Raw genomic sequence first — 13,785 nt, forward strand, 5'->3', positions numbered from 1 at the left:
GATTTTAAAAATGATAATTTCATAAAAGATCTGGATTAGGTTTTAAAAATAATAACTCCGTACTAGAATAGCTTTTAAAATGAAATCTAGGGTAACAAAATAGATTAAAGTGAATTCAAAGCACAATTGTTAAAAAAATTAAATTTTAAAAACTATAATTTGGTGTCGAACCTAGAATCGAAATAGAATTTTAATAATTATAATCCAATGTGCAGATTGAGATGGACTTACAAAAAAATTGAGTCGAGAATTATAAGTTGACAAACATAGTAGAGTAAATATAAAAAGATTGAGATGAATTCAAACAGAGTTAACTAAAAAAGTAATGCGTAATTGGACTTCAATTGCATATTATGCTTCCAACAGAGAAAGAAAATGTCATTTATTAAATAATATGACATTTACCTTGGATTGTATCTGAGAAAATGTGTTGAATCTACAACTTTGCTTATTGTTCTCAGATCACATAACTTGATTATCAACCTGCAATAACTGTCAAAGGAAAACAGATTGGATAAGTAAGGAGAGAGCAGCAAGTAAGCAACTGGCAAATTAAACCCTTTATATTAACCTTCTAGGAGGTTTAAGTTCTGAGAGATTTGTAGCTGTCTTTAACAATTGGTCACTGCTGCCTTTTAGTTGAGCAACCAGACAAACCAAATGGGTTTTTGTCCTGCTGCTTCAATTGTTACGATTACCCAAATTCAGTTCTAATTCCAAAAAATGGAGAACAACCCAGGTGTTGGATCAACTAGCTTGGGATGTCTCGCTTTCATCAATACTGTTCTTAACAAATTAGATACTGGAAAAGCATACCTAAATTAGGGATGGGCACGCAAGCCAAGCAAATAAAAGAACTTCTGCTCAGGCAGCCATTTCATCTTCTCTGGGCTTGTTCTGGTCCCGGAGCTCCAACTGAAGGTGTTGCTGCCACACTGCTGGCTGACCCGTTTTCAACTGGTGGAGGCACGCCCCATTTGTTTTCGGATTCAAGGGGCTCAAAGACAAGAACCCCACCATCTGAGAGTCCCAATGCAAATCCATTTGGCTCTGATGGATGTGCAGCAATTACAAGTGGGTGAACATTGGAACTGCAACATAGAGGAAAAGATCATTTTTAAATAAGAAGGTTATCACAAATGGGGAGTGTGGAACACACACTAAATTCAAATGAGAACTAGTAAAGCTGAGAGGCAAACAAAAGTTGCACATGAATTACGGTCAGGATTGACTAATTATTTTCCATTTGCAAACGATCTAACCCATATAGCCTCTGCTAATAATACAAGCCTGAAACACTAAACTGCATTGATAATACGAGAGAGAGAGAAAAAACAAAAAAAACTAACGGCAGTCCAAGTCTAGACTGGAGTTTGTAATGCAAAACGTACTCATACTCCTTTTCCAACAGTATTAAGTTTTTTGTAATTTAAAACTACAGCATGCAAGCCAGTGCATCTAAGTGTGCATGTCATTGAATCCTTTGTACCCAAAATTTGTGCTTTAGCCAAGCTTTGAGACCGACTAGCCACACCAAACCCATATACCTGAGTCAAGCAGAGGAGGGAAAATACCTGACACTAGCAGGAAGATAAGCAGAAGGATTTATTCGACAACATAGTCTGAGGTTCACAGCACTAAACACACAGACAGTTGAATCTAAAAGGCTGGCATATACCAGTTGGCTATCACATGAGAATGTTGCAAAAGTTATTGGTGCAGAAGATTCACGTGGGACCCACTAAAACAGAGAAGAAAAATTAGAACAGCTGAGCAACATGATACTGTTCCACAAGAAATCAAACAATGATAAAGAGGTACCTGCTTCAAACATTCTAGCTTTGTTGTTTCATATATTGCAAGCTGAGTCTCATCTACAACAAGAAAATGCATCTGGTCTTGATGGAATTGTACAGCCATGTCTGACTGTGCTGTTGGTGTCCTCCAAGCTGAAACCTGCAAGAATCTGGCCTCCTGCATTTCCCATCCATCGGTGTTCCATACACAAAGCTGGAGAAAGAATGTTAGTGTGATCAATGAACCAAAAATCAAATTTTTATCAATGATAATCCTTCAACTTCCTAGATTGATCTGTCAATTAACTAAGAAATCCAGCAGCAGCAATCAATTTTTCTGGGAGAAAGCAGATGAAACTTCGCTATCATGGAGCAGGTCAAACTAAGGCAACACTAAGAAGATTTATTGAAAGAAACAAACCACATAATCTAGCCATGTATGAATTGTGTCACAGCAATAAAACTCAGAGGAAAGCTAATTCATTGTAGCATGCATGTAAAATAAAAAATGAGTACCTGAGAATCCGCTCCCGATGAGACAAGCACATTCAGTACATGAGAGAAGGCAAGGCCAGTTATTCTTTTGGAGTGGCCTCTAAGTTTAGCAATCACCTGGATGATGAAAACAGTAACTAAATAACTAGTGCTACTTCTCTAAAAGAGAATTAATTGTCCACAACATGCATCATACCTCATTCACACGGACATTATATATCACAATTGTTGAATTGTCCATGCCTATAGCCATAATATTATTATCGTGTGGGTGGAATGCAAGAAAAGTCGCTGCTGGCGGTGGTGGCATGAACGTTACCATTGTCTGCATGTGTCAATATAAATATGATATGCTTACTCAAATAATTGACAAGTGCAGGGAGAAGGGAAGAGGAAGAGGAAGATCTTTCCTGCCCCAACTATAAATGTGACAAATGCAGAGAGACGGGAAGAGAAAGAGGAAGAACTTTCCTGCCCCAACTATAAATGTAAAGGAATGTAAAGAAAAAATAGAATAAGGAAATGCATTCCAGCAGTCATGAGTTACCGTAAATGTCAGCAAATTAAACAAGGATATCTTTCCCCCAGATGCTGAAATTACATAAGAATCATTCTTTGATAAAGCAAAACAGGGTACAGCATCTTCATGATTTGTGCCGGCAACATCATTTTTCATCAGAATGCCACTTGAAGGTCGCCACAACTGAGGTGGTACAGTAGCAGTTGCCTACAGATTGAAGCAATGATATAACTATTACAGTAAAAATTACCGTACAAGTCATTTTAAAATATTCTTGTATGACAAAAAGTTCACAATGATGAGTAGAAACTATTTTGATATCCTTCCTCCTACCTTGCCATTTGAATTAAGATCACTTCTCTGCCACTTCCAAAGCAAGTGAATAGCATTTGATGCTAATGCCAAAATAGCATTACCTGAATTTGTGAAGATTAACCTTGATATCTGAAATAATCACAGGAAAAGCTAATAAGATAGGGCCCAAATAAAGAAGATGAATAAGTTGTCATCAGAGTGAATGGCCAAAATTACATTCAAGTCATAAAGCATTATCACAAAAAAGGCTAGTTACATTAAGGGGAATTTTGATAGGGATAAGGTGCACTACAAAAAAAGAAACAGGTGAACAACAGTGTATAATTTCTGAACACTTACAGACAGCACATTTTATGCAAATATCATGGGCATTTATTAAATAATTTGACTTCAAATTAAATAATCTTTTAGAACCAGTTAATTCATTGTCATGCTACCATCAAAGAAGGTCTAGACCAGAACTTTAAATCAGCATCTTTCCTGTTACAGAATAATCATTTTGAAACCATTTAGTCTACATCTACTTATACATCATCTAGGACTGAGTGATGTTATGTAGCATTTAGGTGATGCAAATTTACACTTAACTTCTCAATATCTTAATAGATCATTCAACTACTAAAGAATTACTTCTTAGTTAGTTCTTCATTCGTCTATTCTTAGTAACACAGGATTAAAGATAGTAGGAACCACAATGATGTGTTCATTTCGTCAAGATAGATGTCATCGCACTAATACATTTGGCTGCATGATTTGCTCCTCCTCTCAGAAGTGCATTTCATTTCAATCTCTACTCTTTTTCTTAGAGACCAACATAAGTGTAAACCAGGATCCTAGACAGTTTCCTCTAGTGGAGAAACAATTCAGAGCAATGATATCTTAAAATTGTCAGATTTCTTAAATCCAACCAAAGATAAAAGTGAGAAGACTTGGAGAGTTTTTCTAGACATGCAAGGTAGTTTTAAAATGGTAACAAGTAAATAATATGGACAAAAATGTCATATTATAAATATTAGAGGCATTTTTCTGACGATAGCACTTAGCAAAAATCCATAATTGAGAACTAATTGATATCGCACCTCTGAATTACAAGGTGTTGCTTACGTTTCCTTATTTATAATGCAATCCACAGGACGCATGAGAGAGCAAAGTAGCTAAAGCAGAATCATGAAAACCATCAAATTGGCTAAAGACAAAGTGTCATTGAAACAGCCAAAACATGCAGAAAAAACCAAACCAATGACTCGGCCAGACAACAAATATAATCAACTAGTCAACCTACCAGCATGTTATTAAATCTATGAAGCACAAAGCTAATATGAAATTTTCTATACCTTGGTTACCCTCGAGTTTTCAGGAAGCCTCAAGGATCGACACTGAGATGGTTCACTGATTTCAGTGAGCTTCCAAACCTTTGATTTATCACTGGATTCTTCCGATATTCTGGGTTCAACATTCCCCAAACTCCAGGCATCCCCATTCTGAAAAAAGCATAATGCACAAATCACAAAGTCATGCACCCAGGCTCCACTAATGACAGGAGAAACAATGATAACGTAACCATAATGCAAAATGACGTTGAAGTGCTGGTGTGATCAAATTTTTTATGTTGATGATGAAAAAAATTAAAAAAAAAAAAAGAACATTCATGTCTAGCGAACCATTGCAGCAATAGTAACCACGGAGGCACCTCTGTCTGCAATTCCAGCAGCAGTAGCGGCTGAGATTGGATTTATTGTAGGCTGAGAAAACAACACATCAGAAGACAAGATTTAATTTAGCATCTGGACCTTGTATAGCAAATTTTAATCTGCTAATGAAACTAAATGAGGTAATAACACTACCTTGGGGGCTTCAGCTAACCTCCCTAGTCTGGTGAACTTCCGCCCTGAGTAATTCTTATGGTTGGGTGGTTATTCTGTAAATAACTTCTATGAGATTGGGAGACAGCTATCTATGTTTATAAAAGGTGAAGTAGATGTTTGATGTATTAGTAGATGTGGGTGATTGCAGGTGATACAAACTCGGGTCCAGAACAAAGGATTCCCATGGAAGCAAGCCTGAAACAAACTCCGTAAATAAATGGAAGGGTGATTCTGAAATGATCCCTTCAGGGGCTGCGCCAGATAGATAGAAGAATGGAGAAAATACTCTTTGGACTTTGGACTTTGGAATTTGGAGGGTATAAGAACAGTATATCATGTACTGCTCTCGTCCATGGATGGCATGCAATATACATTCCGTGTTAAACGCACATGAGGCTTTGTTTCCTAACCTTTTTCTCTGCTCCATTACCGTTTTTATGAAGATGCGCGCTGGCGAATGGTTGGGCAATCCCAACTGTTTGAGGCTAAGGCCTAATTGGACGAATGCAGGGGTTGGGTGTTGAATGCTTTGTGATCAAAGGCTTACTGTTGAAGCCCCTCTGTTGCCTTGTTGGTTCATTGCAGACTCTATAGGGATGCCAATGGGTTTCATCACGTCCCAACCCAGACATTTGTTTGTTTTATGTTTATATATATATTTACTTCAATTATATTTAGCTCGTGACCGGAGTTTCATGATCGTATGCCGTCGTGGTATGCTACAACACTTGTTCTGCAGTGATACCGTCTCTCTTGTTCAGATACTACAACTGAGTCTGACATGAAGCATCCCAAAAACAAACTGGCAAAGGACTATGTTGTCGAATCCTTGGACAATAAAAAGGTCACCAGCCAAAGTTGATGACAACAAAGAGAACACTGGTTTGTGAAAATTGTAAATGTTATACATAAAAAGAACATTGCCATTTATGGAAAAGGGAAGGGGAGGGGGGTGAATATAGAAGACAAACAACTACAACAGCAAAGAAAATCCTTCCTTCCAAGAATTTCTACCCTCCAAAAGGGCATAAGAAAACACTTGAAACTATCAAATACTAGTATGACATTTACCTTAGATTGTATCTGACAAAATATGTTAAATCTACATCTTTGCATATTGTTCTCAGATCACATATCTTGATTGTCAAGCTGCAAAATTTTACAAGGAAAAAGATTGGATAAGTAAGGAGAGAGCAGCAAGAAAGCAACTGCCAAATTAAATTTTATATTAACCTTCTAGGAGGTGGGAGGCTTAACTTGGTACAATTCCCAAATTCATAATTGTTAGACAAAATGAATTACAATACAACTTCAAAGAGATTTGTAACGGTCATTATCAATTGGGCACTGCTACCTTCTAGTTAAGCAACCAGACAAACCAAAAGGGTTTTGTCCTGCTGCTTCAATAAGCACCACCAACTGTTACAATGACCCAAATTCAGCTCTAATTCGGAAATGGTGAACAACCCAGGTGTTGGATCAACTAGTTTGGGATGTCTCTCTTTCATCAATACTGTTCTTAACAAATTAGATACTGGAAAAGCATACCTAAATTAGGGACGGGCATGCAAGCCAAGCATATAAAAGAACTTGTGCTCAGGCAGCCATTTCATCATCTCTGGGCTTGTTCTGGTCCCGGAGCTCCAACTGAAGGTGTTGCTGCCACACTGCTGGCCGACCCATTTTCAACTGGTGGAGGCACGCCCCATTTATTTTCAGATTCAAGGGGCTCAAAGACATGAACCCCGCCATCTGAGAGTCCCAATGCAAATTCATTTGGCTCTGATGGATGTGCAGCAATTACAAGTGGGTGAACATTGGAACTGCAACATAGAGGAAAACACCATCTTTAAATAAGAACGGTTATCGCAGATGGGGAGGGTAGAGAGCATTCTAAATTCAAATGAGAACTTGTAAAGCTGAGAGGCAAATAAAAGTTGCACATGAATTACAGTTGGGATTGACTTATACCCCATATAGCCTACGCTAATAACACAAGCTTCAAACACTAAACTGCATTGATGATACCAGAGAGGGAGAAAGAGAACAAAAAAAGCTAAAGGCAATCCAAGTCTAGACTAGAGTTTGTACGGCAAAATGTAATCATACTCCTCTTCCAACAGTTTTTAAGATTTTTGTAATTTAAAACCGCAACATGCAATCCAGTGCATCAAAGTGTGCATGTCATTGAATACTTTGTACCCAAAATTTATGCTTGAACCAAGCTTTAAGACCGTCTAATCATACCAAAACCAAATACCTGAGTCAAGCAAAGGAGGGAAAATACCTGATACTAGCAGGAAGATAAGCAGAAGGATTTATACGACAACGTAGTCTGAGGTTCGCAGCACTAAACACACAGACAGTTGCATCTAGAAAGCTGGCATATACCAGTTGGCTATCACATGAGAATGTTGCATGAGTTATTGGTGCAGAAGATTCACGTGGGACCCACTAAAACAAAGAAGAAATATTAGAACATCAAAGCAACATGATATCGTTTCACATCAAATCAAACAACAATATAGAGCTACCTGCTTCACACATTCTAGCTTTGTTGTTTCATATATTGCAAGCTGAGTCTCATGTACAACAAGAAAATGTATCTGGTCCTGATGGAATTGTACTCGCGTGTCTGACTGTGCCATTGGGGTCCTCCCAGCTGAAACCTGCAAGAATCTGGCCTTCTGCTTTTCCCATCCATCAGTGTTCCATACGCAAAGCTGGAGAAAGAATGGTAATGTGATCAATGAACCAAAATCAATTTTTTATGGATGATAATACTGCAACTTCCTAATTGATCGGTCAATTAGCTAAGGAATCCAGAAGCAGCAAACAATTGATGAAACTTCATTATCATGGAGCAGTCAACTAAGGCAACACCAAGAAGATTCATTGGAAGAAACAAATCACGTAATCTAGCCATGTACAAATTCTGTCACAGAAATAAAACTCAGAGGAAGCTAATTCATTGTAGCATGCATGTAAAATAAAAAATGAATACCTGAGAATCTGCTCCTGATGAGACAAGCACATTCAGTACATGAGAGAAGGCCAGGCCAGTTATTCTTTTGGAGTGGCCTTTAAGTTTACTCTTCACCTGGATGATGAAAATGATAAATAAATAACAATTGTTACTTCTCCAAATGAGAGTTAAATGTCCACAACATGCATCATACCTCGTCCACACGGACATTATATATCTGAATTGTTGAATCATCCATGCCTATAGCAATAATATTATTATCTTGTGGGTGGAATGCAAGAAAAGTTGCTGCTGGCGGCGGTGGCATGAAAGTTGCCATTGTCTGCATGTGTCAATAAAAAATCATATGCTTAAATCATTGACAAATGCAGAGAGAAGGAAAAGGGAGAGGAAGATCTTTCTTGTCCCAACTATAAATGAAAAGAAAAAATGGAAAAAGGAAACTCATTCCAGCAGTCATGGATTACCTTAAATGTCATCATATTAAACAAGGAAATCTTTCCCCCAGATGCTGACATTACATAAGAATCATTCTTTGATAAAGCAAAACAAGGCACGGCCTCTTCGGGATTTGTGTCAGCAACATCATTTGTCATCAAAATGCCGCTTGATGGTTGCCACAACTGAGGTGGTACACTAGCAGTTGCCTACAGAATGAAGCAACAATATAACCATTACGGTACACGTCGTTTCAAAATATTCTTGTAAGACAAAAAAGTTTGCGAATGACGAGTGGAAACTAATTTGATATCCTTCCTCCTACCTTGCCAATTGTATTACGTTCACTTCGCTGCCACTTCCAAAGCAAGTGAATAGCATTTGATGCTAATGCCAAAATAGCATTACCTGAATTTGTGAAGATTAACCTTGATATCTGAAATAACCACAGGAAAAGCTGATAAGATGGGGCCCAAATAAAGGAGATAAATCAGATGGAGTTCAATTTCAGAAGTTGAATTCATCGTCATCAGAGTGAATGGCCAAAAATACATTCAAGTCATAAATCATTATCACAAAAAAAGGCGAGTTCCATAAATGGGAATTTTAGCAGGGATAAGGTGCACTATAAAAAAAGAAACAACTGAAAAACAGTGTATGATTTCTGAACACTTACAGAGCGCATTTTATGCAAATGTCACAGGCATTTATTGAACAATTTGACTTTAAATTAATAATCTTCTAGGACCGGTTAACCTCATTGTCAGGTCACCATCAAACAAGGTCTAGACCAGAACTTTAAATCAGCCTCTTTACAGATACAGGATAATCAATTTGAAACCATTTAGGCTCTATCTACTTATACATCTTCTAGGACTAAGTGATGTTATGTAGCATTAATGTGATGCAAATTTACAGTTACCTTCTAAATATCTTAATAGATCATTCAACTACTCAAGAATTACTTAGTCTGATCTTCATTCATCCACTTCTTAGTAATACAGGATTAAAGATAGTAGGGATCACATGATGCATCCATTTCGTCAAGCTGGATATAATCGCACTAAAACATTTGGTTGCATGATCTGCTACTCCTCTCAAAAGTGCATTTCATTTCAATCTCTACTCTTTTCCTTAGAGATCAACATAAGCGTAAACCAGAATCCTAGACAGTTTCCTTCAGTGGAAAAACAATTCAGAGCATGACACTCCTCAGCAAAGCAATGATATATTAAATGGCCAGATTTCTTAAAATCCAACCAAAGATAAAAGTGAAAAGACTTGGAGATTTTTTTCTAGATATGCAAGGTAGTTTTAAAATGGTAACAAGTATATAATATGGACAAAAATGTCAAATTATAAATACTATAGGCATTTTTCTAAGGATAGTACTCAACTAAAATGCAAGGTAGTTTTAAAATGGTAACAAGTATATAATATGGACAAAAATGTCAAATTATAAATACTATAGGCCTTTTTCTAAGGATAGTACTCAACTAAAATCCATAATTGAGAACTAATTAATATCACACCTCTGAATTACAAGGTATTGCTTAAGTTTATTTATAATGCAATCAGAATCTGCTGATCACTAGACACGTGAAAGAGCAAAGTAGCTAAAGCAGAATCATGAAAACCATCAAATTGGCTAAAGAGTAAGTGTCAGTGAAACAGCCAAAACATGCAGGAAAAACTATACCAGTTACTTGGCAGGACAACAAATATAATTAAGTAGTCAACCTACCAGCATGTTAGAAAGTCTACGAAGCACAAAGTTAATGTGAAATTTCGTTACCTTGGTTACCCTCAAGTTTTCAGGAAGCCTCAAAGATCGACACTGAGATGGTTCACTGATTTCAGTGAGCTTCCAAATCTTTGATTTATCACTGGATTCTTCCGTTATTCTGGGTTTCACATCCCCCAAACTCCGGGCATCCCCATTCTGAAAAATGCATAATGCACAAATCACGAAGTCATGCACCCAAGCTCCACTAATGAAAGGAGAAACAATGATAGCATAACCGTAATGCAAAATGATGTTGAAGTGCTGATTTGATAAAAAATTTTATGTTGATGATGAAAAAACTAAAAAAATTAATAATAAAAAAAAAGAACACTCATGTCTAACAGACCATTGCGGCAATTGCAACCACAGAGGCACTTCTGTCTGCAATTCCAGCACTAGTAGCAGCTACTGCTGCCGCTGCTGCTGCAGCGGCGGAGATTGAATTTATAGTAGGCTGAGAAAAAAACACATCATAAGACAATTTAATTTAGCATCAGGTTTGCTAATGAAATTAAATGAGGTAATAATACTACCTTTGGGGCTTCAGATGCTCTTGATGCATCATAAGAAAGGTTTTCCATAGTGCGCAATAATCGCATACCATCTGAGTTCGCCAAAATCTTAATCCCATTATCATTGGTAGAAACAGCCAAAAGAGAGCCATCCTTATTAAAGCGGATGCGTGGGCTAGCCTAGGAATTAGGAAAGACAAATGTAAGTAGCTCCTATCTTCAAAATGGTATAAAACTTAGTTGAACACAATGAACTTACTGGAAGACCTCCATCGGCATCAATACTGGTCAACAGTGAAATATTATCCATATCCCAGAATTTGATAGAGAAATCATCACCAGCCGCCAAATACCTATTCTTAGTTGTGTCAAATTGCACAACACCCAAAGAACGCTTCCGGAATCCTTGATATGTCCTCTTCACAGCCCCTTCACTTTCATTCCATTCTACGATGAATGAGTCCCCTTCTTTACTGGTGCCACAGGAGAACAGCCTACAATATCCACCCACCAAACCAGAAGGGACAGTGGAAAATCCAAACAAAACTACCTTAATCCTGATCATTTTTGTCAATTAGCAGAAGATAAATACATCTGAATATGGTGCAAGCAAGCGAACTAACCTTGTACCATCAGCACTGTAGGCCATGGTTGTGCACCAACGACCAGGAGCTTCATAGTCAACCCGAGATCCCATATTATCATACAACCATGCCTTTATCTTTCCATCTACAGCTGTTGAAAAGATAAACTGAGGCAGAAAATTTAAAAAGGAAGCACGTCAGGAAGAAGAATGTACATAGGAACATGCTCACAGTACAAGCGTCAAATGCATAACATTCTAAAGCAATAAAGCAATATCCTTACCTGAATGTTTTCTTTATGGTGAGGGCAGACAGAATAAACAGGAGCCTCATGACCTTCAAAGATAAATTGCTTTGCACCAGTGCTAGCATCCCACACCTATTACAAAATGACATTAGCCAGGACAAGCAACTTTTCTCCTAGCACAAGTACCGACCATGTAAAATGATAAACAAACCTTAATTGTCTTGTCATCACCACAGGTTATTACACAAAGTTGCTTATTTGGAAGAGAGAATGCAAGATCATTTACTCCACCAACATGAGCGTCAATCTAGACCAGAAAATATCAATTTCAGTCAGGCAACTCAACTTCAGCAAGGACTAAGAAGAATCCAAGATAACTAGCTCTAATATATACCTCCAAATGTTGCCGAACGTCATCACCACCATGGTAAGAATAAATTTGCACAATGTGCCTTGAGTAAGCAACTCCTGTTTTTCAAACAGGTACGGCATGTAAATCAATATTTCCATTATAGCAGATTAAACATTGACTAATTCTAATGTATTCCATCTCACCAAATAGAGAACCCTCAGGGTGGGGTTGGTTCCAAATTACACGGTTTACAGAGACAGCAGGATCTTTGGCTAGAGCAGCCTGAATTCAAGCAGAAAAGTTTTGTTTTAGTATGTCTAAATATAGCATGGAGATAGCAAGTACGATAAACAACACTTGAAGGCACAAACCTGCAGAGGCATTGAACAAGCACTAAGTTCCCAAACTCTGAAGTTCTTTAAAACCAGCTGCTCCCGAGAACCAACTTCCCACAATGCTATCTCCCCAACATTGGTACCAACTGTTCATTGTATTTAGAATACTCAGAATTCCATTTCCAAGATAGAAGAACCAGCAGCCAGAAAGAGAAATAAACCAAATGTGACTATAAATAAAAAAAATACACAAGTATAGCAGACCTAGAAGTAGAGTCTGTTGCTTAGGATGAAAATCCATGCTCATAGGAGATGAACCCTGATTTAGAGTTCTTGCAACAGTCTTTGGAAGATCATCGGGTGCATTGAAAGTCTGACTGTGACCATGGCCAGGAAATGTAACCGGCAGCACATTGACAGGAAGATTTACCTACACAAAGTGAGCAAAGATCAGTAAAATAACCTAGGAGCAGGAAAGACACAATCATAAGTCATAACCACTAGATGCCCAAGCCAACAGCAGGAATATATATTATTAATTGAAGTAAAATCAGAGTACCTCATCAGAAATCCCCATGGGCCTTGTCCTTTTGGAAACATGATCAGAGTCCCCAGGTGGGTAGTCTACAGATGGATTAGTCGGAGGAGTCCTTGGATGCTTCAATGCAGCTATAAATCAACAATGAAACATGCCTAAAGTTAAAAAAAGAACTAGAAGAAGGAATGATACCAGCCACATACTAAAACAAACTTAAAGAGGTATGTGACAAAGAAGAATATTTTAAAAAAATAATAATAAAGTCAAACAAACAAGCTACCTGGGATTGAAGAAGCACCAAGACCAATAGCTCCTCCACCAGAAACTGCTGGATGAGTTACGGTTGAAGGATTTGACATCCAACCTGCAAGGGGTGCTGGAACTGGTGCTGGTGTAGGTTGAAAAGGCTGAACATGTAAATCAAGAACATTAAGAAAAGGATATAGAAGAGGAAAGAGAGTTGGCTATACTACTATCTAGGCTGGATACCCACCCCATGAGCACCTAGGGGAGGAAAACCTCCAGCTTTTGGTAAGGATCCAAGAAGTGGATTATTTGCAGGTGACGGTGCCCGTGCACCATTTGGCTGTCCACATGAGTGATCCACAAAGAGGGTTTTTATATCTGGATTTGGCCTGGGGTTTTTACAAAGTTGATGCTGCCAATTCAAGCTGTAATTGCACAAGAAATCAGTTGTCCCCTCAAACCACAACAAGAATAACTTGGGTTCATTAAAAACATCAGTGCCAGTAATAACTAAAAAAGGGCAGCAAATGCTGGTTATGCAAAGAAGACAAGAAACATATTAATTTGGCACTATAAAGACTATAGGCCAAATCATTCTTCCCATCCAATTTTTATGGCAGAAACCCAACTAGTAAAATGAAGTAACAAATGAAAATATATAAATAATTAAAATGCAAAAGTTCGGGCCATAAAAAAACTTTAAATGCCCTGCGAAAGTTGTGAGCTCATTACATAAATAGTGTACATTGCTAAATAGGGGTGGGGGGGGG

The 13,785-nt window shown here is 37.8% G+C and overlaps 2 protein-coding genes across 3 annotated transcripts in view; both read right to left on the reverse strand.

Moving 5' to 3' along the window:
• Positions 689 to 5,621, reverse strand: LOC18595348 (topless-related protein 1). 2 transcript variants are annotated; one of them, XM_018123326.1, is made up of 10 exons: positions 4,971 to 5,621; positions 4,788 to 4,868; positions 4,461 to 4,607; positions 3,145 to 3,255; positions 2,839 to 3,018; positions 2,488 to 2,616; positions 2,313 to 2,408; positions 1,822 to 2,010; positions 1,575 to 1,741; positions 689 to 1,091 (listed from the first exon to the last, which is right to left on the reverse strand). In XM_018123326.1, exons 2-10 carry the CDS (start codon positions 4,788 to 4,790, stop codon positions 878 to 880), a joined length of 1,236 nt encoding a protein of 411 aa, XP_017978815.1. In that variant the 5' UTR covers positions 4,791 to 4,868; positions 4,971 to 5,621; the 3' UTR covers positions 689 to 877. The 2 variants fall into 2 exon arrangements, with proteins under 2 accessions (XP_017978815.1, XP_017978816.1); XM_018123327.1 differs by lacking the exon at positions 2,488 to 2,616 and having other exon boundaries at positions 4,971 to 5,620.
• LOC18595349 (topless-related protein 1) overlaps positions 5,828 to 13,785 on the reverse strand; it is a 9,658-nt gene continuing 1,700 nt past the window's right edge. The window contains exons 6-27 of the mRNA XM_007023258.2: positions 13,263 to 13,440; positions 13,050 to 13,176; positions 12,791 to 12,900; positions 12,496 to 12,661; positions 12,268 to 12,377; positions 12,100 to 12,178; positions 11,939 to 12,012; positions 11,756 to 11,851; positions 11,581 to 11,676; positions 11,337 to 11,464; positions 10,973 to 11,207; positions 10,735 to 10,893; positions 10,548 to 10,655; positions 10,211 to 10,357; positions 8,741 to 8,851; positions 8,445 to 8,624; positions 8,171 to 8,299; positions 7,996 to 8,091; positions 7,526 to 7,714; positions 7,279 to 7,445; positions 6,540 to 6,814; positions 5,828 to 6,140 (exon numbers count right to left, since the gene is read on the reverse strand). Coding sequence (XP_007023320.2) covers positions 6,604 to 6,814; positions 7,279 to 7,445; positions 7,526 to 7,714; positions 7,996 to 8,091; positions 8,171 to 8,299; positions 8,445 to 8,624; positions 8,741 to 8,851; positions 10,211 to 10,357; positions 10,548 to 10,655; positions 10,735 to 10,893; positions 10,973 to 11,207; positions 11,337 to 11,464; positions 11,581 to 11,676; positions 11,756 to 11,851; positions 11,939 to 12,012; positions 12,100 to 12,178; positions 12,268 to 12,377; positions 12,496 to 12,661; positions 12,791 to 12,900; positions 13,050 to 13,176; positions 13,263 to 13,440 — 2,896 coding nt within the window. The 3' untranslated portion in view covers positions 5,828 to 6,140; positions 6,540 to 6,603. The remainder of the gene's footprint in view (positions 6,141 to 6,539; positions 6,815 to 7,278; positions 7,446 to 7,525; positions 7,715 to 7,995; positions 8,092 to 8,170; positions 8,300 to 8,444; positions 8,625 to 8,740; positions 8,852 to 10,210; positions 10,358 to 10,547; positions 10,656 to 10,734; positions 10,894 to 10,972; positions 11,208 to 11,336; positions 11,465 to 11,580; positions 11,677 to 11,755; positions 11,852 to 11,938; positions 12,013 to 12,099; positions 12,179 to 12,267; positions 12,378 to 12,495; positions 12,662 to 12,790; positions 12,901 to 13,049; positions 13,177 to 13,262; positions 13,441 to 13,785) is intronic.

The sequence above is a fragment of the Theobroma cacao genome, chromosome 6 (assembly GCF_000208745.1).
Source record: "Theobroma cacao cultivar B97-61/B2 chromosome 6, Criollo_cocoa_genome_V2, whole genome shotgun sequence".
NCBI classification, from domain to species: domain Eukaryota; kingdom Viridiplantae; phylum Streptophyta; class Magnoliopsida; order Malvales; family Malvaceae; genus Theobroma; species Theobroma cacao.

Excerpts from the sequence above, each read along its gene's own strand:
- LOC18595348 (XM_018123326.1), bottom strand. Across the intron at positions 3,256-4,460 it reads AAAACTCGAGGGTAACCAAG|ATATCAAGGTTAATCTTCAC; the intron begins GTATAGAAAATT and ends TGATTATTTCAG. Across the intron at positions 2,617-2,838 it reads TTAATTTGCTGACATTTACG|ACAATGGTAACGTTCATGCC; the intron begins GTAACTCATGAC and ends TGACACATGCAG.